The sequence below is a fragment of the Prionailurus bengalensis genome, chromosome A3 (assembly GCF_016509475.1).
Source record: "Prionailurus bengalensis isolate Pbe53 chromosome A3, Fcat_Pben_1.1_paternal_pri, whole genome shotgun sequence".
Classification (NCBI taxonomy): Eukaryota; Metazoa; Chordata; class Mammalia; order Carnivora; family Felidae; genus Prionailurus; species Prionailurus bengalensis.
The window spans coordinates 25,725,428-25,751,477 of record NC_057354.1 but is presented as its reverse complement, the minus strand read 5'-3'; the positions used below and the strand labels follow the sequence as shown (position 1 = coordinate 25,751,477).

The 26,050-nt window shown below is 49.9% G+C and overlaps 1 protein-coding gene across 1 annotated transcript; it reads left to right on the top strand.

The window, feature by feature from the left end:
• Positions 1-413: 413 nt before the first annotated feature.
• On the top strand, positions 414-17,929 carry BPIFB1 (BPI fold containing family B member 1). The gene is made up of 14 exons (XM_043602581.1): positions 414-1,305; positions 2,359-2,500; positions 3,107-3,214; positions 4,090-4,239; positions 4,994-5,075; positions 8,020-8,083; positions 9,861-9,946; positions 10,921-11,100; positions 12,033-12,086; positions 12,602-12,760; positions 14,584-14,651; positions 15,161-15,206; positions 16,067-16,130; positions 17,068-17,929. Exons 1-14 carry the CDS (start codon positions 1,191-1,193, stop codon positions 17,232-17,234), a joined length of 1,485 nt encoding a protein of 494 aa, XP_043458516.1. The 5' UTR covers positions 414-1,190; the 3' UTR covers positions 17,235-17,929.
• Positions 17,930-26,050: the final 8,121 nt, after the last annotated feature.

Below are 26,050 nucleotides of genomic sequence, written 5' to 3'. Positions count from 1 at the left end.
TGTTTGGGACACAATGCCAGGTGCTTGGGACACAATGGGGAGCAGGTAGACCCAACACTCCTCCCAGAGCTCACAGCCCAGTCTGGGAGACAGATGTTGAACCATTATAGCAAGTGTCTCGGAGAGCTCATGTTGCCCTAGCCGAGAGACACATGCCATCCAGATGCCAGCTTGTCTTTGGCAGCAAGAAACCCACATGCTGAGCCGACCAAGGGCTTGGATCTCCAGGTCAGCATCTTCCCTCCCTCCAAGCAGGAGGCACAAGTTTGCCCGGGGGCTTGGAGACTGAGCCAGGGTGCAGGCTGGAGGGCTCAGGACCAGCTTCCAGAGGCTGATGCTCTGCCCCATGGAGAGCACAGAGCAGCCAAGGAGCAGCCAAGTCCCTCTGCCAGGAGGCACCCACGGGCCTCTTCCTCCCTCTCTCTGCCCTTCTCTCCCTGGGTTCAAGCAGCCACCTATCCCTTCTCAGGCCCCTTCGTATCAATCAAGCAAATTTCCTGCCCACTTTGCGTCCTACCTGAATAACCATTGCCCTCCTTTCTCCAAACTTCCTGTCCTGGGCACACAGCAGCCCCCAAGGCAGCATTTCTCTAAGCATAGTCCAGGGCCTCTGACTGCAGGAAGGGAAAAACTTTACAGGGAAAGGGAAATGTGAGCAGAGTTTAAAGGATGAATAAGAGTTCAGCAGGCAGATAAGGAAGGGGAAACACACTACCGGAAGCAGGAAGCGTTAGAACAAAGGCACAGAAACAGGAGAGAATGGGGCTATATTCTGGGAACTTCGAGCAGTTTGGAATGACTGGAACTTTATAGAGCAAGAGGGGAATAAGCAGGAGGTGAAGCTGGCCAAGGTTGGATTGTAGAGGGTTTTAAGTGCCAGACTCTATGAAGGCAGGTACTATTTCATTAGGCCCATTTGCCAGATGAGAAAACTGAGGCAGAGAGGCTAAACTGATTATCTAAGGCCACACAACTAGCACCTAGTGGCAGAGGCAGGACACAGACCCAAAAGTCGGCCTCCAGAGCCCACACTCTTAACCACTTCACTAAACAGCCTCTTCTGGACTTTATGCCCCAAGTCACCAGGCATGGTGGGCCTGTCCTTGACCTCTCTGCCCAGCTAACAGGGCCTCCTGTGCTCACCCCAGGTTCCTTCACCTATCACGTGCTGCTCACCGATCCCCAGAAAGATGGCTGGCCCATTAACCTTCACCCTCCTCTGTGGTTTGCTGGCAGTGACTTTGGCTGAAACCACCCTCCGCCCCCCTGCGGTTCTTAGCCTCGGCCGTGAAGTCATCAAAGAGAGTAAGTCTCCGCTGCCCAAGCCTCACTGCCATAAGGCAAGAGGGCAGGTGGAGTGGCCCTCCGAATGAGGGAGGGAGTCCCCCATCACTGGGGGTGTTCAAGGCACAGCTGCGATCCCAGGTCCAGGGTGAGACTCGAGAGGATGAGTTATAAAGATTAGGAGTGTCTATGACCTCAAGAGTCCACGATTCCAAGATCCTCCCTTAAATTCCATGATTCCACTGGGCCCCTTCCTTCTTTACGTCCCTCCAGAGCCTCCATGGACAAGGCTCCACATTTTTCCAGCTGGCAGAGGAGGAATATTTACGGGGCCCACCTCCATCGTCACGGAGCAGACAAAAAGACGGCTTTGTTGCCGAGAGGCAGTAACACACAGGGACTCTGGGACACAGTGGGGGAAACACACCTGGGTCATTCTGCCTGCAGGCTGAAGGAGCTGGGGTATTTATACAGCGATTCCCATCAGTCATGGGCTGAGGGCTGCTTCTGGAGCTGCCTCTGGAGCAGCTGGAACTCCTGACCTGCTCTTCATACAAGCCAAATGGGCTCTGGCCGCGGGGGGAAAGTCCAGCAGGGACCAGAACCCAGGACTCCCGGCCTCTCCTATCTCAGCTCGGCACCTGAGGCTCTTTGGACAACAGGCCCATATGATGTGGGTGCCAGAGAATTGTTAGCAAGTGTGTGTTGGCAGCAAAACCAGCCCCAACACGGTCTTGTGGGTTCCCTGCCTCTTGGCTCCAGAGCTTGCTGCCGGCTGGCGGGAGGGATGCAGGTCCATACGCCAGTATCCTGGCCAGTGTTCCCGCAGAGGCTGGCAATGCTCGGAGCGTGAATGGTCCCACCTATGCCCCTACCTTCGTCTTTATGTGAAAACGGCTCATCTAGACCATCATCCTCAAAGCCACGTCTCCACAGCAGACAGTCATCCATCCCCTTGCCCTTACGTCCGGGTCCAGGTAGCCCTGAGCGATGCCCCCTCCCAGCCTGAAGCCACTGCCATGCCGTCCGTCTTGCCCCTCCTGCTGGACCCTGATCTCTAGGATCTGCCTCCAGGGCTGACACAGGAGTTGAAGGATCACGACGCCATCAACATCCTCCAGCAGCTGCCACTGCTCAGCACCATACGGGAGAAGCCAGCCGGGGGCATCCCCATACTAGGCAACCTGGTGAACTCCATCCTGAACCATATCATCTGGTGAGTGGAGCGGGACAGACCTAGGCGCTAGCTCGTTCCCCACACCTCCTTCAGAAGCTCCCAGAGGAGTTAACGATGACCATAAGAGAGTGACACAGGTACCCTAACAGGGTGACCCCAGAGGAAGGTCCCCTGGGGTAGAAGAGTGAAGGGATAGAGTGACACTTCTCAGTGGAGGGAACAGGTGAGCCAATGACTCCGTGCTCACCAGAAGACAAGAAGAAAATGGCATTCCAGGCAGTGGGACCAGCCTGGGCAAAGGCACAGACGGGTGAGAGTCCGTCAGAAGAGCTGGCACTCAAGCCCCCAAGGTGAGGACGGAGGTCAGCAGGGCCACATCACAAAGAGTCTTCCAAGTCAGCCCAAGGAACTGGGATTAGTCTCCAACATGGGGGAATCATGGGAGCATTTTGAGCAGTGGTGACAGGGAGGGAGGGGGCCAGGCCATGCTGGCGAGGAGTCAGGGGACAGGATTTAGGTCCAGCTGCTGGGCAGAAACCCCTGGCTGGCCACCAGGGGAGACAGGAAAGATGCAGTGGGCAGGTTTGGGGATGATACTCAGCTGAGCATAAGGTATGAATCTCATGTGTCCCATGTCCCACCTAGGCTGAAAGTCACCTCAGCCAACATCCTCCAACTGCTGGTGCAACCCTCAGATGAAGGCCAAGGGCTGGCGGTCAAGATCCCCCTGGACATGGTGGCTGGGCTTAACACGTGAGTGTCTCCTCAGTCAGACACAGCAGGCCTGACAGGTTCATTTACACATCGCCCCTTTTCTCCAGGCAGGTATCTGGTAAAGAGAGTCCCAAGCAGAGGGAAGAGCAAGTGCAAAGATCCTGAGGCACCTGCTTTGTCCAAAGAATGGCAAAGAGAGTGGAGAGAGGTGGGGAGAATGGTGGGAGGTGAGGGCTTTGTGGCGCTTTGTGGGCCAAGGTGAAGACTTGGCTTTTACTGAGTGAAATGGGAACCATGGAGGGTTCTGAGCAGAAGAGGGACAAGACATGATTTAACTTTTAAAGAATCCCTCTGGCTGTGTGTTTGGAGGTAGGGAGGGCGTCCAGAAGCTACTGTTACATTCAGGAGGAGCCAGCGATGGCTTGGACCAGGGTTTGGAGGCAGGAAGGTGGTGAGCAGTGATCAGACTCTGAATATGTTTCAGAGGTAAGTAGAAGCAACAGGATTTTCTGATGGACAGAATGCCAGAGAGAGGGGGGGGGGGGGGTCAAGACTGTCCCCAGGGATTTTGCCTGTGCAACTGGCAGGACGGAGTGGTCAGCAACCAAGACAGGAACGATCATGAGAGGAGCAGGTTTGGGGAAGGAGCTGGAGTTCAATTTTGTACATGTTAAATTTGCAGCACCTGTCAGACATCTGGGTACGGAGTTGGGTATTCAGTTTGGGAGCTGTTGATATATGCAGAGGATTTAAACCAGGAGAGGGATCCAAACCCTGAGCCTGGGACATGGTGGGGTGGAAACTGGGGGAGACGCAGAGAATCAGCAGAGGCGCTTGAGCTGGGAGGTGAGAGAGACAGACGGCATGTTTGCCCGGACCTGGGGCTGAGACAGCATGGACACCTCCACTCCCAGGCCCCTGGTCAAGACCATCGTGGAGATGCACATGCAGACAGAGGTCCAAGCCATCATCACAGTGAACGCCAGTGAGAGGGGCCACACCCACCTCGTCCTCGAGGACTGCTCCAATAGCCATGGGAGCCTGCGCATCAGCCTGCTGCAAAAGTGAGTGTGGCCACCTGCCTCTGGGTTCCCACCATGCCTGGGAGGGGACCAGGTTGTGGCCTTGCCCCACTTTACAGATGGAGAACACTGAAGCCCAGAGAAAGAAAGGGACTTATATCCCTCCTGACTCTTGGCTGAAGCTCCTTCCAGGGAATCTGTGATGCCAAAGAAAGTTCAAGACATCAAGAGCAGAATCAAGGATGGTGGGATTTCAGGCATCATGCCAGGAAGTGGGGCAAACATTTGAAGGCGGAGAGGAGCCACATTCTTAGGGCGCCTCAAACCACCTCAGGCAGCCTTGAGTGGAGCATTGGGTAAAAACACACTTTGGAGTCAGGCAAATGCATCGTCTTCATTTACTGTCTGTGCAATGCTGGCAAGGTGCATCCCTATGCCTCCGCTTCCAGGCCACAGTGACAGGAGGAGATCGGGCTGCAGCCATAAGCATTCCCCACAGTGCATGGCAAACAGCCGGTGCTCAAAATCGTGCTTTCCTCCACTTCTTATCAGGAGAATGGGGACAAATGCCAATGCCATCATCCCAGTCTCCAGCAAACATTTCTAAAGACAACCCCCAGCCCCTAGTTCGTGAGAAGTCTCTGCCACCGTCTACATCTGGCTGGGGATCTACTCCACACTCCGTGCTGTGTGACCATGAGCAAGTGTCTTCTTCCCCTGGGCTCTGTGTTCCCTTCTATAAAACAGCGTCATCTCTGGCCCTTCCTAATCTCTCTCCCCTTCTCCTCTCCGCAAGGCTCTCCTTTCTGGTCAACTCCTTAGCCAACAAGGTCATGAGCCTCCTGGTGCCAGCCCTGCCCAAACTGGTGAAAACCCAGGTAAGTGGAATCACGGCCTCTCTGGCCTGCAAAGATTGCTCCCCCTGTGGGTCTGGGGTGGAACTGCAAGCTGGTGCTAAGGGCCCCGTGTCTCCTTGAGTTAGGAAAACTCTGGGCCTGACCATTCTTTCAGTGGATCATTGAGGCAAAGGTAACAGAACTGCCAGAAGTCACCCAGGAGGCCTTGAACAGCGATGTGCTGATAAATTATTAACAACCGACTCTCGAGAGGTTGAGGGGAAAGGAAGCCTGATTTGAAGCACTTGCTGATTTCTCTGGTAGAGACACTTCCTCTGAGGCCAATTTCAAGCTACTAATGTGATGTCACTGAGCAGAGTTGGGAAGAATGGCACAGGAGCACACTAATGTATGGTATTTCTGCCACACGGATACAAGAGACGTAAATAACCTCAAGAGCAATAGATAAGAGTAAAATATAACAAAGTCATCAGGAAGTGATGAGTTTTGAATTCTCATGAGCTTTGCTTTTATTTATTTTATTTAGTTATTTATTTAGAATTTAATTTTTAATAATGTCTGGGTTTAGCACATGGCTCAGAAATTCCTGAAAACTTAACACTTGGCCCTTGCAAAGTGGTCCAGGCTGGTTCTAGCATACATGAGTCTCCTATCAACCTGATCAACCTGTGGTCTTCAGGGGTCTGTCCCCCACCAGGCCCTGCTGGATCTATTTTTCTGAGGCAATAAACATACGTTAATCTCAGTGTATATGTCCCTTATAGGGCACATATACAGTGAATTATAACTGTAAGTTGGATTCATTCACTTTGACCATTGATTTCCACTGTAAATTTCAAGATGGGTTCACCACAGTGGGCCTCCTGGAGATCAAAACACCTTGTCAGATAACTGATGTTCTTTATAGTAAAACTTTTTTGAATTGAAAAGGTGATATACTAACTGAAATGACCTGGGGGGAAAGTGCCCATAATCCTTCCACCTTAACTTGGCACCTATTCTCTCTTTTGTGTATATATTGCCTTCCAATCTCCATCCATATGCATTCATAGTTTTATGTGGCTCTTCTCAGCATCAATATAATTTAATAGTCCTTAAGCTATACGCATGTTCTATGCCACTATATAACATTCATAATTATTGTAATAGCTGCATCATACCTAATACTTTACTAAACCATGCAGAGAGACTTCTAAAAAGAATCTGAAAATGAAGAATTTTGTAAAATTTGTCTCTTCTTACATGAGATATTTTTTTCTTTTAAGATTTTATTTCTGCTTAGAGGTAGGAGTTTCTTAAAGTAGGACCCAGCTAGAAATTTTTTCCCAGTCTCCAACAAAATCATATTTTAACTGGCATCATACTTCACCAGCCAAAAATGTATTTTCCACTAGAAAATATGGCATAAAAATGTTCTTTGCATAATATCTCTTTTTAAGGGTGAAAGTTAAGTATAATGAATGATTCGAGAAAATTGGCATTTTGTTAATCACTATCGTTTCCTCACTGTGACTCAGTGGATTTGATTCAATGGTCATGTGAAAATTTTGCCTGAAACGAAGAGAAAAGGCACAGCATGCTTAAATCTGACAGGAGCCCATCTAGAAAATGCTGAAGCCCTTTCCAGTGTAAATATGTGGGCCCCAGCCCCAGCTGCACATCAGAACAACCTGGGGTAGCTTTTTAAAATACTGATAGATACTCCAATGTCATGGATGTGGGTGGCGCCCTAGTATCCTAGAGGGTTCTAGCTGGTATCCCAGACGATTCTAATGGGTAGTTAGGGTTGAGAGCCACTGGTGGAAATGAAAGAAAGAGAGTTGTGAGAGATGATTGCCAGCGACACCCTTCCCGTGAGGAACAGGCTGGTCCCTGGCAGGTGAATGGGTCTCCGAGCCCAAGCCCCTCATCCTCCCTGGGTTCTGGGTTGGCAAAGCAGCTAGGGGTAGGGAATGGGTTTTTCACAGAAAAAGCTAACTGTTCATAAAAAACTTTCATAGGAAAAGTTTCTCAAAGTGCACTGTCCTCTCTCAAGAGTGGCAATGGGTGGTCTAGCAGAAGATTCTTCCACCAGGGATATTGCATCTAAGACAAAGTGACAAAATCTCAGTGCACTGCCCTAGAAAATGTGCTGCCTAGAGCAGAGAACAAGGCTCTGGAGTCCCATGAGCAAGTGAGTGAAAGGTTTAACCTCCTCCTTAAGCAAAATAGGTGAGGCCAGGATTAGGTTAGACCAGAGCTTCTTACCTTCAGCGTTACTGACAGTTGAGTCATGTAATTCTTTGTTGTGGGAGCTGTCCCACACTCTGTGGGGGTGTTTAGTGGCATCCCTGGCCTCTATCCACTAGACGTCGATAAGCCCTCCCCCCAGTTGTGACAACTAAAAATGTCTCCAGAAATTTCCAAATATCTCCTAGGCAACAAAATCAGCCCCCTGCTGAGAACTGCTAGCAGTTTTAGGGGAAGAAGAGCTCACTGGGCAAAGGGACGTGTTGGAGCTAGAGACCCACAAAAGGCACAGAGATTGTTCATGAGTCTGGCTGGGTCTGCCTTGCCCGCCCCCGTTCTAGAGTCTGACATGCAGAAGGAACTCAGTAAACAGTGGTTGAATAAGTAAGTGAATGAAGAAATGAATTCTCCATTTCCCTCTTATGGAAAACATGGGCTCCTGTGAACAGGACAAAGAGTCTGATGGGGAGGGCAGCTGGCTGGCCAGGCACACCGTGGACATAGGGGAAGGGACAAACCACTGCAAAAGATCCCAGGCAACACCAGGGGCTGGGGAGGGCTCCAGACGGCACAGATGGCTGGCGGAGTGGACACAACACCAAGTCCTCAATCCCATAGGCAAAAACCTCTATGGCCATGGACACATGGGCTCAGGCTGGGTGGGCCAGACACGGATCACTATGGGGTTAGGGTCCGGCCCCTCAGTAATGGAGCCTCTGCATTTGTGCTGTTGCAGCTGTGTCCTGTGATCAAGGAGGCCTTTGAGGACATGCATGTGGACCTCCTGAGCCTGGTGAGGGGTAGGTGAGCTCCCTCCCACCTTTTTCCTTTGCTGCCAAGCTGGCCTCCACGCTCTGGCTCTGCCCAGAAGAGGCCTCCCATGTCACATCTGCACAGCAACTTGGCCCAGCAGCAAGTGAATGAGCATCCATGGATCCCTCCCAAAGATAAGCAGACAGGAATTCACCACAGCTGTGACTTCACAAGGACCTACCATGTGCAAGTTTATGTGAGCCAGATTTCCAAGTTCAAATCCCAGGTCTGCCACTGACTTGTTCTATCACTTTGGGAAAGCCACTCCACTTCCTTATCCTCACTTTCCTCATCTGTAGAATGGGGCTCATACATCCCTACCTCACAAGATTGTTAGTGAGGATTACAAGTTTACAGGAAAGTCCCAGGCACACGGCAGGTGCTCTGCCTGGCACAGAGAAGAGTTTGCAAATGTGAGCTGAATGGATGAATGAGTGAATGAATGAATGAATGAACAGATGCTATAGCAATTACTGTGGGCTTATTGAGGAGAGAAAACAAGGGAAAAGACAAAATGTGTGCTCAGGAAGGAGGTCGTTTCTCCCTTCCCAAGAGTAGCAGAGATGGGAGGACCCAGGCTTCTGTCCCTATGTCACAACTGTACTGTCCTCAGAGGTCTCAGAGTGGGGATTAGCTGGAAGAAGAAAATTCTACCATCCACTGTTTCAGGATCTGAAGAAGCTCACTCAAAGGGTGACCAGGGAGGAGGGGGGAGAGAAGAATGGAATTAGTACACATTGAACACCCACAAAGCACCTACTGGGCTGGGTGTTTTATATACACTGCCTCAGTGACTCCTCAGATAATTCCATGAAGTGGCCATCATTACCCCACTTCACAGATAAGAAAACTGAGGCTCAGAGAAATTAAGTCATTTGTCCAAGTTCACAGAGGAAATTAGGGATGAGGAAGGTTTGAACTCAATTCTGCAAGTTCCAAGTCTGGAGTCCTTCATATATGAGCCAACTTAATAGGTACCAGTCCTGTACAACCTACGAAGCACGTATTACTGTTATACCTACCCCCATTTTAAGAGGAGAAAATTGAGGTTCAGAGGTAGGAACAGACTAGCCAAGGCTACTGAGACTCAAAGGGAAGTCTGTCTGGCTCCTCTGTTCCTCAGGAGCAGGGCAGGAGGTCTCTCCAGGGGAGCAGGGGATCCAAGAATTCACTGCCCGAGCCTGTCCCTGAACCTCTCTGTAGCCCCGCCCATTCCCGGGCCCAACAGCCAGGGCAGATGAGACACCACTGCCACCTGGCGGCCAAGTGGGGAATCCTGAGGCAAACACAAGCAATCGTTTGCATAGATGGGCGTGCACCAGGTACTCTGTCCCAGGGGGCGGGGATGCATGCAGATCACCATCCCCTGGAGGAGGTGGAGAGTTATAAGCAATAGTTCAGTCTTGTTCCAAACCAGGACTCTGGCACAGAACCGACTGGGTTCAAATCCTTTCACAGTGTGACCTTGAGCAAGTCATTTTGCTCTTCTGAGTCTCAGTTTTCCCATCTGTAAAATGGGGGGTAATGATAGGCCCTACCTGCTAAGGTTACTGCAAAGACCAAATGAATGTAAGTGTAAAGGTTTAGCACAGCCTGTGGTGCTTGACATACGCTCAGTAAATGTCATTCCCATCATCATTATCAACACTGCTATTCCTGCTCCTCCCTACAAACAGAAAGCCCAACCGGCCGAATGCAGCCCCCAAAGCGCCCTGTCCAATACTGCCCTCCTCCCTCACAGAACTTTCTTCTTGTCCCAAGCAGCGCCCATTTCCCTCGGCTCTAACCACCTGGAGTTTGACCCTCTGTCTCCTGCCATCAAGGGTAATGTTATCCAGCTGAAGCTGGGGGTGAGTGTCATGGGGCCTCAAAAGTACAGCAGGGACATCACTGCCCTTCTCTCACCGCCAAAGATCAGACACCACGGGTCTGTTTCAGGGGAGAAGATACCGCTCAGGGTTAGGACACGCAGGCTGATTTAGAAAAATCTCCACGGGCCGAACGTGTCCCACGCACACCATCTTGATGGAGGAACGCCAGCAGGTGGAATCCAAGGGCTACACGCAGAACATCAGCCCCAGTGATCTGTCCTCCAACCCCGGTTTCCCCACTCAGAGGCCAGAGTACGCACCGGTGCTCTTGGCCTTCCTCTCAGGCAAGCCCTGCCAAACCCCAAATATCTGACGACTTTGAAACAAGAGCCCAAGACCAACACCCATCACTGGGGATCACACAGACCTAAGTTTCTCTCCCAGCTGCACAACTCCCTGGCTGTGTGACTTTGGGCAAGTTTTGTCACCTCACTGAGGCTCAGTTTCCCCATCAGTAAAATGTAGACAATAAAGTCACCAAGAAGATGAAGTGGCAGGCAGAGGGGGCCAGTAACTGTCAGCTGTCTGTAAAATGTGAGGCCGTGCACTCACACTGGGGCTGGAGTCCCTGAGGGACCTGACCAACCTGGAAAGCCTGAATCCCAGGCCAGTTTTCATGGATCTTTTGGGAAGCTGTCACAATCAAACATTTTTATCGATTTTCTTGCAGTGTTGAATTTTCCCTTCACCCAAAGGGTTTCTGAGATATCTGAGAACTTAAAACCTAATGCTAAATAAGGTATCTAGGTTTTAAAAACAGAGATTAACTGAGGGGTGCTAGAGGAGTAGAGGTTGCTGGCCACCTTAGATAACTCATCACCTCGGGCTAAGCTTCCGGTCAGCAAATGCAAAAAGGGAAACAGGATGAATGGTGTCATTTTCTTCTAGGTTGCTATTGGCTAAGACTTTGGAGTTAAGGTTCCCAGCCAACTCTCTGCTTTGTGTCTCTTTAGGCCAAGTTGGTGAACTCTCAAGGAAATGTGACCAAGTGGTTCAAAGAGTCTGCAGTTTCCCTAACGGTGCCCGCCCTGGACAACACCCCTTTCAGCCTCACTGTGAGGCAGGATGTGGTGAATGCTGCTGTAGCTGCCTTGCTCCCTCAAGAAGAACTCATAGTCCTGTTGGACTATGTGGTAAGTCTTGGCATGAGAGGACGGGGCCCCCACTGCTGCTACATCATGGGAATTTCCTGAATCAAGGGGCCTCAAGGACTGCCCTAAGCCTCTGAGCAGTAATCCCCTGTCAGGCTCAGTTTAAATCCCTCCAGTAATGAAGAGCTCACCCCCTCCTCAAACAGACCCTGACTCTGACATATGGCTCTAAAGCTGCAACTTTCCTTGTAACATCCAGCGCCAGACCCAGTTCTGTCCTCTGGAACCTGATACAGCTGCTTCCTCTACCAAATAAGAGTCCTGTCAAGCCAAAGGGCATTTTAGATATTGAGTGGTCCTGGGACAGCAATCGTGTCCCTGCTGTCCACTATGGAGCCCACGGCAGACATCACTAATCAATCAGGGTCCTCCTTACAATTGAGCCTAGATGCCGACACGGCCCCGGAATCCTTATATTAACCCAGCATAGCAGACAATCACCACCCATCAGCTGGAGTGTGTCACCTCCTCTCGAATGACCAATGGGGAAACTGAGGCGCAAAGCTATGGGAGGGTGGCAGGAGTTCGGGTCAGCTGATAGGCAACAGATAACCAAGGTCTTGGAGATTAGAACTCAAGAGTAAGGGAGCAAAACGATGAGAAAAGAGGAATGGTCACTGGCAACCACATTCATGACTATAGTAAGAATTGGGTCACTTCTCTATGTCCTCAGGGAACAGGGAGCTGCCCAAGACCCAGAACCACCAACTCACAGTAAAACGCCAGGCCAGTGAGAACCCCATGCCCCACAGCAGCTGACATAGGGGCTGTTTTCCACCAGTGACAGTCATGGGGCCTGGACCATCAGACCCACCAGGTTTTCTGGGGGTCTGGGGATCTGGGCAATGGGGCTGCTGGAGGTGTGCCTCCCTTTCCCCTCCAGCTGACCCACTCTGCCTTCCCCTCATCCTCAGCTTCCTGAGCTGGCTCGCCAGTTGAAGTCAAGCATCAAGGTGATCAGTACCAAGGTTGGTCCATTCGCTGTCTGCAGTTTGATGGGTGCTCGCTGTGATCTGTGCACTGTCCTCTGAGGAGTAAAATACATGTAGGACTGTTCTGTTTCCTTCTAGCCCTAGTGTCTGCAGCAGACCAGGTCCCTGTCCTCACAGAGTTTCATTCTAACAAGGCAGTGTGACCTGCATCAATATTACACAGATAATATTTCAGTTATAAGTGTGGTGACAAGGGATAGATTCTAGGGGTTATGAGGGCATTACTGGGACACCTGATATAATCCAGGAAATTAGAGAGGGCTTCTCTGAAGAGAAGGGTATTCCAAACAGGGAGAAGCAAGACCAAGGGCTGTGAGATGGGGAGAACAAGAATTCGTTCCAGGCTCTGAGAGAAGGACAGTGGCTGAAGTACAGAAAGGAAGTAGGGAGGCCAGGAAGGTGGACAGGAGCCAGGTCACAGGGGCTACGTGGGGCCTGTGAGCCATGGGGAGGCACTTGGGAGGCCTTATGCGGATCTCATATCTTTCCAGGCTGCGGATCAGCTGGGGCCCACACAGATGGTGAAGATCCTAACTCAAGAGACCCCAGATCTCCTTCTGGACCAGGGTACTGCCAAGGTGGCCCAATTGATCGTGCTAGAAGTATTCGCCACCAATGAAGCCCACCGCCCCTTCTTCACCCTGGGCATTGTGAGTCCAATTGTCTATGGCACGAGCAGCAACCTGGGGGACCTTCCTACTCACTGGTCTTATTCACCCCCTCTTGCTTTGCTGTTTCCAGCACTCTTGGCAGGGATGGGGGAGGGGGAGTTCTGAATCAAGAACCAGGAGCTTTGGTCCAACTCTGGTCCTATGACTTTATTAGTTAGGATCTTTAGGTAGAAACTTAATTCACATGCACAGAAGGAATTGTATTAGTTCATATAACTGAAAGGTCCAGACGGTCTAGCTTCAGAAATAGCTGGATCCAGGTGCTCAAACAATGGCATCTTCATTCTTCTCTTCCCACCTGGAAGCTGTGTTTTCCTATGTGCTGCCTTCATCCTCAGACAGATTATCTTCTCATGGAAGTGCCCGAAGCTGTATCAAGATATTAGGTTGGCAACATCAGCTGAACCAGCCTCTTTTCCTCCGGGTAGTTGCAGCAAAAGTCCCAAAGCTAACTCTCATTGGATGAGCTTGGGTCATGTGCCCATTCTTGAACCAATCAGTGTGGCTAGAAAAATACACCTGAGTCGGGAGTTTGGCTGTATCCAAACCACACAGACTGAGGGGGAGAAGGGTAATTCCTCTTCTGAAGTATAAGCAGAACTAAATCAGCTCCAAGTAAGTTCTTGATTGATTTTCTCAGTAACCCCAGCAGGTCACATCTCAGAGTTTCCATTTAGCAGGGGGACTCTGTGGGTAAAGGTATAGAGGTGGGGGGTCCCCAAAGGATAATCCCAATAGTATGGTATCTTAGGGTCGGGCCCTAGAAACAGAGCCTAAGAGAAGGATTCTTACAAAAGTAATTTATCGGGGAGAGCTGCCAGAGAGTCCCATAGAGGAGATCTGAGTGGGGCCCCAACCACATCCACGACAGAGGGCAAAGGGCAAAGGGCAAAGACAAGGCAGGATTCGTGTTTGGGCACTGGAACCATGCTTAACCTAGGAGTCTGGAAGTATCCGGCTGTTGGTAGACTAAAGTTGACACTCTCCTTACAGCACGGTTGCTGCGTATAGTTGTGCAGGTTGTTCACCCACACTGTCAGGGGGTACTGTTCACAAAGAATACAGGATGCACAGTGCCCTGGCTTCCTATATTAAAGGATATTCTGACCCCGCAACCAGCAGAAGGAAGGGACTGCCCATGCCAGCCTCGCTCTTTATTGACTTGGCCCCTCCTTGGCCAATGGCAGACACTTTTCAAAAGGCCACCAAGCCCAGGCCTGCAGGACAAGTCTGGTCTCTGGGTGCATCCGACCTGGAGCTGGAGCCTGGCTCTGCCCTCAGGCTCACCCAGCCCACAGGTCAAGTTGATGTATATCTTTGACGCCCATATTGGAGACCTTGCTAGCTACTGACCTTCCAATAATAACAATGGTTAACATTTACTGGAGGCTTACTGGTCTTCTTTGTCCCTCAGTTTCCTCACCTTTACAATGGGGTAATAATAGGAGCCGCTTCGCTTCACAGGGTTGTGAGGATCAAAGGAGATAATCAGATAAAGTTACTAAAACACTGCCTGACACACAATGAGGGCTCTGTGCATATCGGCAGCTGTAATCATCATCATCATTGCCCACAACAACCCCATGTTGTAATCTGGTCAGCAGACAGTGGGTACAAATACTGTCTCATTTAATAGAAGAGGAAAGCGAGGCCCAGAGAGGCCAAACCCTTTCCCAAAGTCAGAGCCAGTAGATAAGATCTAGACAGTGTCGACCTGACCCCAGATCCTCCTTCCATAACCTCACAGCCCATGCTTGACGCAACTCCTGAAAGAAATGGGGCCTGGGCTTCTCTCGTTGCAGGAAGCCAGCTCAGAAGCTCAATTTTACACCAGAGATGACCGACTTATGCTCAGCTTTAACGAAATCAGGTAAACATGTAAATCACTGTCTCACCCTGTGACCAGTGGGATGTTTCGAATCTCTGGGGTGTGAGCATGGATGGAATAAAGGCTACTCCTAGATGGGCAGAAAGGCGACCTTGCCTGGACTATCCCGCTTTGGGGACCAAATGTCAGAGAAAGGGAAAGAAAGGAAAGTGGCCTTGCAGCAGCCATGGGAACAGCCTGCCCAGCACCATCCCCTCAGCTTATTCTAAACACCTCCAGGACAGCGGCTTTGACAGTCAAGCCCAGATGCTGACCCCAAGCCCAGAAGCACAGGGCTCCAACTGCCTCTTGTACTTCTCCCCACACCCCATAGCCCTCCTGTTGCCCCAAAGGGAGTTCAGGGGTTGCAAACTAGAGCCTGCTGGAACAAGTCAAGCTCTACATAGTAGGTGCTCCATAAATAGTTGTTGAATGAGTGAGTGAATGAATGAATGAATGAGTGAATGAATGAGCCTCTGAGGGGCCATTCTCACTGGCATCTTCTGTTGCAGTTCTGATCGAATCCACTTGATGAACTCAGGCATTGGCCTGTTCAACGTGAGTATTAATAGATTGTCCCTGGGGCACAGGGGACAGCCCGGGATGGTCCATTTCAAAGACAGACATTGACCAGGATCTGCTTCGAACAAGGTCCCCATAAGCAGCCCCATGGTGGGCTGGCCAGCCTCTACGTTATCAGCCACAAAGTCCAACCTCCTGGCTCTGGTGTTTACTGAGCACCTGCTGCATGCCAGACACAGCTGAGAACGTGCTAAATGCTCACAGATACACATTTACTTTTCTTCTGTAACATTTTGGTCCTAAATGAGAACAAATCCCTCCTTTTTGCAATCTCATTTTGCTCATGTAGACTCATCTCAGTGACCCTGGACAGCCCCTTCCCTGAGGTCCTCTGTTTCCCCAGCTGAGACAGAGTGGATCAGGGATCTCAAACTGGCTGCTTCCTGTCTCCTGCCATGGTTTCGTTTTGTTTTGTTTTTTGGTCCTCATGTTTTGTTTTGTTTTTTAATTTTTTTTTTTTTTTGGCTAATTTTTAAGTGGGGAGGTTCTCACATGAAAATCAGAACTTCTGGCTTCACCAGAGAAGTCAAAAGTTGGGAAACAGGGTGAAATTCCCTCAGGGCAAATTCAGCTAGAACAGAGCAGTGGAGCCCCTGAGGGCAGGGAGTGCATCCCTCTAATATTCCCCAATCCCCCAGATGGGTTTGTACTGCCCCCAGTATGTCTGGTCCCCTGGATCCCTCACAGCTCTCACTGGCAGAGGCCTGGGATTCCAGTATGTCTCCTGGCTGCCCTGATCCTGGGGCTGGGCCATACCCATTCTAGGAATAGCTGGGGGGGGGGGGGGGGGGACTCTGGATCCTCAGCCAAGGTAACAATGCCCCTCTCTCTCACAGCCTGAACTTCTGAAAAACGTCACCACTGAGATCCTCAACTCCGTCCTACTGCCAAACCAGAATGGTGCGTCCCTTTGCCGTCCATCCCCCCCGACTCCCTAGGGCTTTGAGGGTGGATGCTTCACTCCACCTGTCTGCATCTCACTTTCTGTCAAATTCCACCTCCTCCAGGAAGCCTTCCTGGTCACCCAACTAGAAATGACCTCTCCCATCTCCAACTTTCCAGCCCAGTTCCTTTACTAGTGCCAGTACATAGGCATGCAAAGACAAACCAGGCAATGCTCCCGCCTCACAGGGCTGATGGCAGAGAGACAGAGGTGTAAACAGACAGCTAGGACACACTCAAGGTGCCTCAGGTAGACCTGGGTGCAAGTCCCGATTCCCCTTCTTGTTGGCTACCTGGCCTTGAGCAAGCTGCCTTATCATCCTAACTCAGTTTCTCCATCTGTAAAATGGGAAAATAAAAGTACCTTGCTCAGGCACATAAAGGAGACAATGATTTTAAGGGGCTGAAGGAGGTGCCTGGCACAGTTGGGTCTCAACATCTCTTAACTATTCCTGATGTTTGCATTGTTATTTGTGTTACTAGAGGTGGAAGTCAAGAGAAAAGGTGGAATTACTCTACTTAAGCCCCAAGTTGGGGAGGGAGAGGTGAATTACTAACCTATGCCAACGACATCTTTTTCATTATTTTATTAGAGTAGGAAATCTCAACGTACAGGCACCTCCCTTGTGAATGACAGGGAGGTCGTTCTTTATGACAGAACAGTCATTCTGGCTGTTCTTTAGCAGAGGTGTGGGAGGAGGTGAAGAGTGCCCTTTGGAGCTACCAGCTACTGTGCTGGAAGCACGGGGAGGGGAGATGAGGCTGGGTAGATGCTGGGGCCAGAGAACAGGCAAGAAGCATGAGGCACAGTCCGAATTGGGTGTGCCAGGTCCCGAGTTCCCTGCCCACGGCTGCTCTATCCCACCCCAGTCTCTGACCACATTCGTTATTTCAGGCAAACTAAGACCCGGGATCTCGATACCAATGGTGAAGGCCTTGGGATTCGAGGAAGCTTCGAGCTTTCTTACCAAGGTGAGTGGGATTAAACATCCTGCCCCAGGGAGGGCACAGTTGCTGGGGGAAGCCCTGAGCTGGGAGGTAGGGCCTGCACTCCAATGCTGACCCCACTGGTCACTCATGGGGGCCCTTGGACAAGTCCCTTCTTTTCTCGTGGCCTCACTTCTTCATCTATAAGTGTAAGAGTGCGACTGTCCTAGCCTGGGTGCATTTGTCTCCGGCTCTTTCTGTTCTGTTATTCATTCATTCACTCATTCATTCATTCACTCATTCATTCATTTGTTCATTCATTCAGTAAGGTTTGGCACACCGTAAATGCTTAATAGATGCTTGCTGAGCAATGTCCCCTTGACACCTACTAGGGAGTGAGGCTATCACAGCATCACTCCCACCCCCAAATATTATCATTAACAATATTTAATAGCCCATAATCACTCTGTGCCATTCAACAGCATCTTGTTCAGTCTTCACATTCACCCTATGTGGTATATCCCCATTTTGCAGACAGAGAAAGTGAGACTCGTGAATGACAAATCCATTTCCAAGGACACACACAATAGGTGGCAAAGTTGGGATTTGCACTCTGCACCTGCCCTCCTAACACCTGCTTTGGCCCCCAACTTCTGCAGGAACCAATGACAGTGAGGTGGGCTCCTCTCAGTCAGCCAGCCAGTCAGCAGGCATTTATTAAGCACTTACTGTGTACCAGGCACTGATCACAACAGTGAACAAAACAGACAGAAACCCCTGCCTTCTTGGAGTTTCTAGTCCACTCTAGGTGGGGGAGACATTGAAAGCAGATTTTTTTTTTTAGTTTATTTACTTATTTTGAGAGAGACAGAGACAGCATGAGTTGGGGAGGGGCAGAGAGAGAGAGACATAGAGACCAAGAATCTCAAGCAGGCTCTGCACTGATGCAGGGCCCGAACCCACAAAACCGTGAGATCATGACCTGAACTGAAACCAAGAATAGGATGCTTAACCAACTGAGCTACCCAGGTGCCCTGAAAGCAGAATTATTAAGAATTAAGAAAATCCAGGGAGTTTGGGTGGCTCAGTCAGTTGAATGTCCAACTCTTGATTTCAGCTGAGATCATGATCACACAGTTCATGAGAGATCAAGCCCCGCATCAGTCTCTGTTAAGCAGCATGGAACCTGCTTGGGATGCTCTCTCTCTTGGTCTCTCTCTCCCTCTTTCAAAATAAATAAGATTTTTAAAACAAAAGAAAAAGAGGGGCACCTGGGTGGCTCAGTCAGTTAAGTGTCTGACTTTGACTCAGGTCATGATCTCCCGGTGTGTGAGTTCGAGCCCCGCGTCGGGCTCTGTGCTGACAATTCAGAGCCTGGAGCCTGTTTCAGATTCTGTGTCTCCCTCTCTCTGCCCCTCCCCTGCTCGTGCTCTGTCTCTCTGTCTCTCTCCCTCAAAAATAAATAAAACATTAAAATTTTTTAAATAAATAAATAAAAAGAAAATTAAAAAAAGAAAAGAAAATCCACAGGTGATTGCCCACCCTTCCATGGCCAAGGTGTCCAACCTAAGGCCAGAAGGCCAAACTCCTATTAGTCCTGATTTTCCTAAAGTTGTGGATTGGTATCATTGAATTCCTGAATTATTAAGTTCTGGAGAAATTCACAAAGGAAAGAAGTCTCAGAAATGCCTCTCCACATGCCACGAGATCACATTGGTGGCAGGGTAGGAGGCTTTGTTAACTAGCTTCCAAGGCAAGTTGTGGATGACTTACTACCAGCTGCCCACCCCCAAAATCTGTGTCTACCCTTCAGCTGGCTGCGATGGACAAAAACAAGGACAGTGCTGTGGATAGTACAGAGAGAGGCTGAAAGTCTAGACTCAGAAACCAGAGGACCATTTCAATCCCGGCTCTGCCTCTCTCTAGCCATGGACCTCAGGCAGGTCCTTCAGCCTGAGCCCAGCTTTCTCATCCATAAAACCCAGCAGACGTATGAATATACAGGCCTTATTCTAATGGACTACATTGCAATGATCCAGTTAAAATATAAGCAGTTTATCTAAAATACATACTACACTCAACTCATGTTGGATGAACAGCAGTGTCCATACAACTAAATGGCTAGAGCTTGGTTTATTTCACATATCTCTTCTTAGGAGGCATTTAGCTACTTTCCTCTATTTTTTTTTTTTAAATCAACTTGCACTGCATGGTCCATCATTTGTACTTTGGGTTGGAAAGGTATCGTTTCATTCTTTGGGTCTGTTTCCAAGTTTCCTGTTTTGCTCTATTCATTTGTTTTGAGATAGCAGTCCATCGATTTCCTTTTTATAGATGTGTATATGTTTTTAAAGCTAGCCGGAGGAATGAATAAGTAGATAGATATGAGATAAAGCAAGTATGGTTTAGAAAAAGCTAATGACAGAAACTAGGTGCTAAGTATACAAGTGTTCACTGGAAAATTCTTTCCACTTTGCTCTGTTTAATAATTATCATAATAAAATATTGGGGGAAATCTAATAGGTTAAGTTCCTTCCATCACATTTAGTTTAAAAAAAAAAAAAGAGCATTGTTAAAAAGTTAGCTTGCCTGGACCCAGTGAATACACCTAAGTATCTGCATTTTATGAAACTTCTTGGGGAGTTTTGGTGATCACCTGGGCTCGGGGACGACAGTCCTACACAATCCCATACTTTGCATGTAGACACTTTACCTGTGCTCCAGACCCCTGCACAGCATCACTGTTCACAGACAGACCCTACTCCTCTGACCCTTCCAAGAATTCTGTGTGAGTTCAGGGTCATGATTCCCAAAGCCAGCGGTCACCTTGTAGAAGATACACCAGCATAAACCACAACAAGGTAGGGGGTAAAACACTGAATTGGTTTTTCTCCTCCAACTCAAGGATTCTCTTGTGATCACCCCGGCCTCCCAGTAGAGCCCTGGACCACCCTCTTGTCTCCCGTGAAGACTTGGATGATGGCCATCCAGGGCAGGCTGGGTCCCAGTAGGAGTATGGAAGCCAGCTCTGTAGACTGTCTCTCTCTGCAATAAATAAATACTTGTCTGTGACTCCTACAGCGTGGAGTGTATCTTTGTCCCAACTCAGGAGTCATTTGCAGGTCTGGGAACTGAACATCCAAGCCACATCAGAGTCATGTTTAGGCACATCTCAGCCAATCTGGCCTATGCTCCAGCTATGCCTGGGCCATGCGTGGACTATATAAAGATAACATCCAAGATCATGGCTGCTTCCCTGGGTTTCAGGAATAAGGCAGTCATTTGTGCCCTCCTTCCTTCTGTGTCAGCCTCAATAACACCTATGGTGGGACCATCTCTTTGGTGGGGGACACATGTTTTGTTGATCTAGACAGCGTGATGGATTGAGGGCTCTCTGAACAGTGTGACTCTGGAGAGAAATGAACTAGGGTTTGAATTCTGGCATGACCCCTCAACAGTAGTTTGACCCTTGGGATGTGGCTTCCCCTCTATGGGCCTCAGTTTCCCTCTCTACAAAATGAGGAGAATTGTAGTCCCCACCTTGAATGGCTATCATGAGGATGAAATGAGAGAGAAGTGTTCCTGGCACATGGAAGGTACTCAGACATGTCATCTGTGGGTGATGTCATTGTCACTATTGTTACCTGGACTTCAGGATGTTGGGCCTTATCACTAAAGGCCCCTCCCACTTGGACAGTGTGTGACTGCCATTGTCTCCCTGATGTTAGCAGGTTCAAGACAGACAATGGGGCCCCTGTTCTCTAGACTCAGGCTTGCCCCAGGACACAGAGGTCTTCAGTTACACAAAGGACCTCAGAGGATGGGACATTGGGTATTTCAGGAAAAGGCATTACCACCTTCAGGGTGTAAACAGGCAGGCGAATGGTGACAGCCTGGGAAGGCAGCCAGGAAGGAACTTCTCCTATCTACAAGACATGGGCGAGGCCAAGAGGGACACCAGGGGACAGGACAAGACTCTGCTCGAGACACTTACACAGGGTCAGCAAACACCTGCTGGGCAATTGCTGAGTGCCAGGCTCCACAGCTTCCACATACACCCCCAACTCCCAGACACAACTTTGCCATCTGTTCTCCACACATCACATTCCACTGTTTCTCTAAATCATACTGAGTCTGAGGTTTGAACCGTCTCTGACCAGGAAGATGAGAAAGTCAACCTCCATCTTGTCTGGGGCAGGTCCCTCCTGGCTCCCTAGGGTCGTGCAAGGATCTGAGGGGAAGGGGGGCTTCGAGGAGCCTGGAAGATGGGGTAGGGCCTCTCTCTGGTCTTTGGTCCCATCTGGTTCCAATGATGGGATCCCTGTCCCACCCACGACCCTTTAGAGGACAGTGGCTCCAACGCCCAGTCTGAGGCACTTCTCCGAAATAGCCATGGCTCCCGGGTTCCAGCCACCCATGACCTCTTTCTGGAGGAGGGGCTTCCTAGAGGTTGATGGATAAATAACCCGCTTCCTCACCGCCTGGGGCAGGGGGCAACTCCAACCCCACACAGCACCCCACAGGTCCGAGCTCAGGTGCCCACGGGGGTCACTTGCTCAAACACACCTTTCTGGGCCAGCTCCTTCTCCACCTCTCTTTCCCCCTCTACCAGCAACTCCTGGGATCACCTCTCAAATCAGCCACCTGCACTCAAACCCTGCTCTCAGGGTCTGCTTCTGGGGAACCCAAACTAAGATAAGCATTTGCTCTACAGGTATCACGCTAAGGGTCTCACCCGGCCTTCCCCACGGCCTCTGGCCGCCCCACTTGACAAATGAAGAGACTGAGATTCTGAACACTCACCATGACTACCAAGCAGCCCCTAACCATTACCCCACACTGCCTCCCTCCACTCTGTGCCTTCATCTCTTCCTCCCCACCTTCGGTCTCTACTTCCCGTAAAGAAGGAGAAGGGTTGTCTTCTGTGCCAACCTCCTTCTGTGTGGAGCCCCAAAGCAAAACCACCCTCCATGCACCTCTGAGGCAGGAACCCCCAGACCTGGAGCTCCAAGACTCCACTGCCTTCCTTGGCCGGGGAAGCGAAAACTCTGCTTCCTTCCAAGGCTTAGCAGCAGCAAATAAAAAACACCAGTGATTCCTCAGTAAATTACCCTGCCTCACAGGAAGTACTACTCTCTTTGTCTTATAGATGAGAGAACAGGTAATACACAGTCAGTGAGTTGATGGGAACCCAAGCCTCCCACCTGAATCATGTCAGGACAATGACCCAGTATTCTTATTCCTCAAAATAACAGTGACAGCTAAACAGCCTCTAGTCCATGGGGGCCGCTCAGTCCCCAGACAGGACTAAGCACTTCCTGTGAGATTAACATTCCCATTTTATAGATCCATAAACTGAGGCTCAGGGACAGAGAGTAAGTCCTTCCCAGGGCTTCCCTTTCATGAAGGAGACCCCCAGAAAATTCCCCATCTCTCAGCAGAGATTAGTCAATGAGGGGAACAGACAGAATCCATAGGGCTCCAGTCAAATTCGTCCCTCCTGCCTGGTTTAGAGAGGCCACGTTTGGGAAAGGAAAGATCTGCAAGCTTCCGCCAACATCCTACTCCAGTCCCCAGTGACTCAGTTGAGGACATTAACCCCAGAGACTTTCTGTGCTCCAGACAGAAGGAGGACAGCACTTGGCAGTAATGTTGAGACCCTATCGACAGATAGGAATGAGGAGGATCCAGCAAGTTTTAGAGCATCTTCCAACCAAAAAGTCCATGATTTTATGACTCTGAGATTCTAGAATAAGTACATCCCCATCAAAAACACTTTACTGAATCATACTAACAGCAGCCATTTGCTTTTGACATTAACCAGAGTGAGAACTTGAGAACTACCTAACATTGAACATTGACCTTGCATTTCCTGGGCAGCTGCTGCCTCCCAGAACCCACTCGCCCACCATCAGCCCCTCTGCCCTGTGTGTCCAGCCGAAGAATGGAGCTTAATACCTACCCTGACCATGCCTCTGTGTTGTGAATGGGAAAATAGTTAATCATGGGGAGAATGCTTAGAAAATCTAAAAGCCACCTAGAGATGAATACAAGTGCCATTCACATGACCATGGGCAGCAGTTAATGGAGCCCATGCTGACACTGACAGCTGTGCACACTCACAATGGTGGCACCGGGATTCCCAAAAAGGGACATTCCCAAAGAGGACCTTTGCCCACCGAATTTCCCTTTTGCTGGGTAGCCAGTCCCCTCTCTGGGCCCGGATTTCAAATCCCACTTTTGCCACGGTGGACATGCTGTGTGACCTTGAGTAAATCATCCAACGTCTGTCCGCCACAATTCTTTTCTCTATAAGATAGAAATTAAAATAAGTGACTTTTTTGGAACGCTTCCTATGGATCAGGCCCTGTGCTGACATCTATATGAGTTGCTTCACAATCCTCACAAATACCGAAAAGACAGAGATGGATTTATTATTTATTTATTATGCCCATTTTTTCAGACATGAAAAGTGAGGCTCAGAAGAAAAAGTAACCTGCCCAAAACATGAATAGACACTTCTCTAAAGAAGACATCCAGATGGCCAACAGACACATGAAAAGATGCTCAACGTCACTCCTCCTCAGGGAAATACACATCAAAACCACACTCAGATACCACCTCACACCAGGCAGAGTGGCCAAAATGAACAAATCAGGAGACTACAGATGCTGAAGAGGATGTGGAGAAATGGGAACCCCCTTGCACTGTTGGTGGGAATGCAAACTGGTGTAGTCGCTCTGGAAAACAGTGTGGAGGTTCCTCAAAAAATTAAAAATAGACCTACCCCATGACCCAGTAATAGCACTGCTAGGAATTTACCCAAGGGATACAGGAGTGCTGATGCACAGGGGCACTTGTACCCCAATGTTTATAGCAGCACCTTCAACAATAGCCAAATTATGGAAAGAGCCTAAATGTCCATCAACTGAGGAATGGAGAAAGAAATTGTGGTTTATATACACAATGGAATACTACGTGGTAATGAGAAAGAATGAAATCTGGCCCTTTGTAGCAACGTGGATGGAACTGGAGAGTGTTATGCTAAGTGAAATAAGTCACACAGAGAAAGACAGATACCATATGTTTTCACTCTTATGTGGATCCTGAGAAACTTAACAGAAGGCCTTGGGGGAGGGGAAGGGGGGGAAAAAGTTACAGAGAGGGAGGGAGCCAAACCATAAGAGACTCTTAAAAATTGAGAATAAACTGAGGGTTGATGGAGGTGGGAGGGAGAGGAGGGTAGGTGATGGGCACTGAGGAGGGCACCTGTTGGGATAAGCACTGGGTGTTGTATGGAAACCAATTTGACAATAAATTTCATTAAAAAAAGAAAAAACGAAAAAATTAAAACAAGAAAAAAAGAAAAAGTAACCTGCCCACAGCTACACAGCTACTCAGCGATGGTGGGGATTTGAACCCAGGTCTGTGTGGCCACAGAGGCATGGCACAGAAAACATGTGTGGAAAAGGGCTGGCTCTACCACGCCCCCGCTGTCCTCCATACACCCCCAACACACTCTCTGACTCAGTTCTGGGTCTGCCGCATCCTGTATTGGGAGCCTCCTCAGGCCCCTCCCGAGAGCTGAAGGCTCTGCCCCAGGCTCGCAGCTCTGATGTCACTCCGAAGGGGAAGGCCCCACCCCCAAAACCACAGAGCCCCCACCCCCTTCCCCCCTGAGGTCTGTTGGCCTGGGGCCCAGTGCCTGCACCTTCAGGCCTCAGTGATGAGTCCTATCAGTTTTGGCCAGTAGCCTCTTGCCACTTGGTGCCAGGAGGACCCCTTTCTCCGCTGAAGAGCTCCTCTGGGCACAAGTCCCGCCCCACCCACCCGGGCTTCAGAGCTCAGGTTATAAAAGTTGTGTCTTTCTGGGAGGCTGGAGACGAGGCCAGGGAGATTCCGGGCCGTCCTGTTATTGGAGAGGTAAGGACAAGGAGGGCACTTCTCAAATGTTTCTTGAGCACCTACAATAATATGCAGAGGTGCACAGATTCTTAGTGGTTCGAATCCACGCTCTGCCACCTGTGTGACCTTGGGGTGATTCATTTTTCCTCTCCGAGCCTCAGTTTTGTCATCTGTACATTGGACTTGCTATCAGTGATCCCAGACCATGTGGTGAGGACTCGGGGATGTAATGAAGCTCTCTTTACAAAGTCCTTGGCATGGCGCCTGCCCCTTGGTAACAACTCAACTAGAAGTTGGGGCTGGTAGGGATGATTGAAGGCAAGAGTTGGAGAGAGCTGGAAGACAGTGTAATGTGTGAAGGGCAGGAAGGGAGGGGAGACCCAACTTGGGTGAACTGATTGAGAAAAGTGCCCACGTAGAGGCTGACTAAACTCTGGTGGGCTGAACAGCGGGGGAGGTTTCACATCAGCCTGGAAGCAAAATACGAATAGCTAATGCCGTGAGTACAAATTTTCCAGCCCCAAACCCGCATACGCAAGGGAACGGATATGTTTTTTATTATTCAGTGTAATCGTTGTTTGGAGCTCCTATGCCCCCAAGCAACCAAAAACTGACTGCTGCTAATTCAAGGCATCGCCAGGATTTTCTCAGCTACTTCAGAGCAGGCTCAGTGCCTTGGCAGGGGGGGCAGTGTCTACCCTCTGGAGGGCTCCTTCATTGGCGCGGCATGGCAGGGTGTGGCGGTGGCGCCTCGGTGGGCCTGCCTACACTGGAGATGTCTGCATCCCAGCCAGTCCCTGCCTGGCAGTTCCAGAGGCTGCATCTCCTGGTGGCACACCATAGCCCACCCAGAGCGCCCCCTGCCTGCGGGCTCTGGGGTCCCAACTCTGCCCTTTGGCCACCAGGCAGGGCCGAAGTTCACCTGTTACAAACACACTGGTTGAAATATTGAAATATTTCCCTGTTATCTGGTGAGGAACTGTGGCTTCAAGCCCCTCCCCCTGCTGCCCACCCCAGCCAGTATAAGACCTCCCGCAGGACCCTCA

Excerpts from the sequence above, each read along its gene's own strand:
- BPIFB1 (XM_043602581.1), top strand. The coding sequence starts at position 1,191 with ATGGCTGGCCCATTAACCTTCACCCTCCTCTGTGGTTTGCTGGCAGTG. Across the intron at positions 8,084-9,860 it reads CCTCCTGAGCCTGGTGAGGG|CGCCCATTTCCCTCGGCTCT; the intron begins GTAGGTGAGCTC and ends TGTCCCAAGCAG. Across the intron at positions 16,131-17,067 it reads CCTACTGCCAAACCAGAATG|GCAAACTAAGACCCGGGATC; the intron begins GTGCGTCCCTTT and ends TCGTTATTTCAG.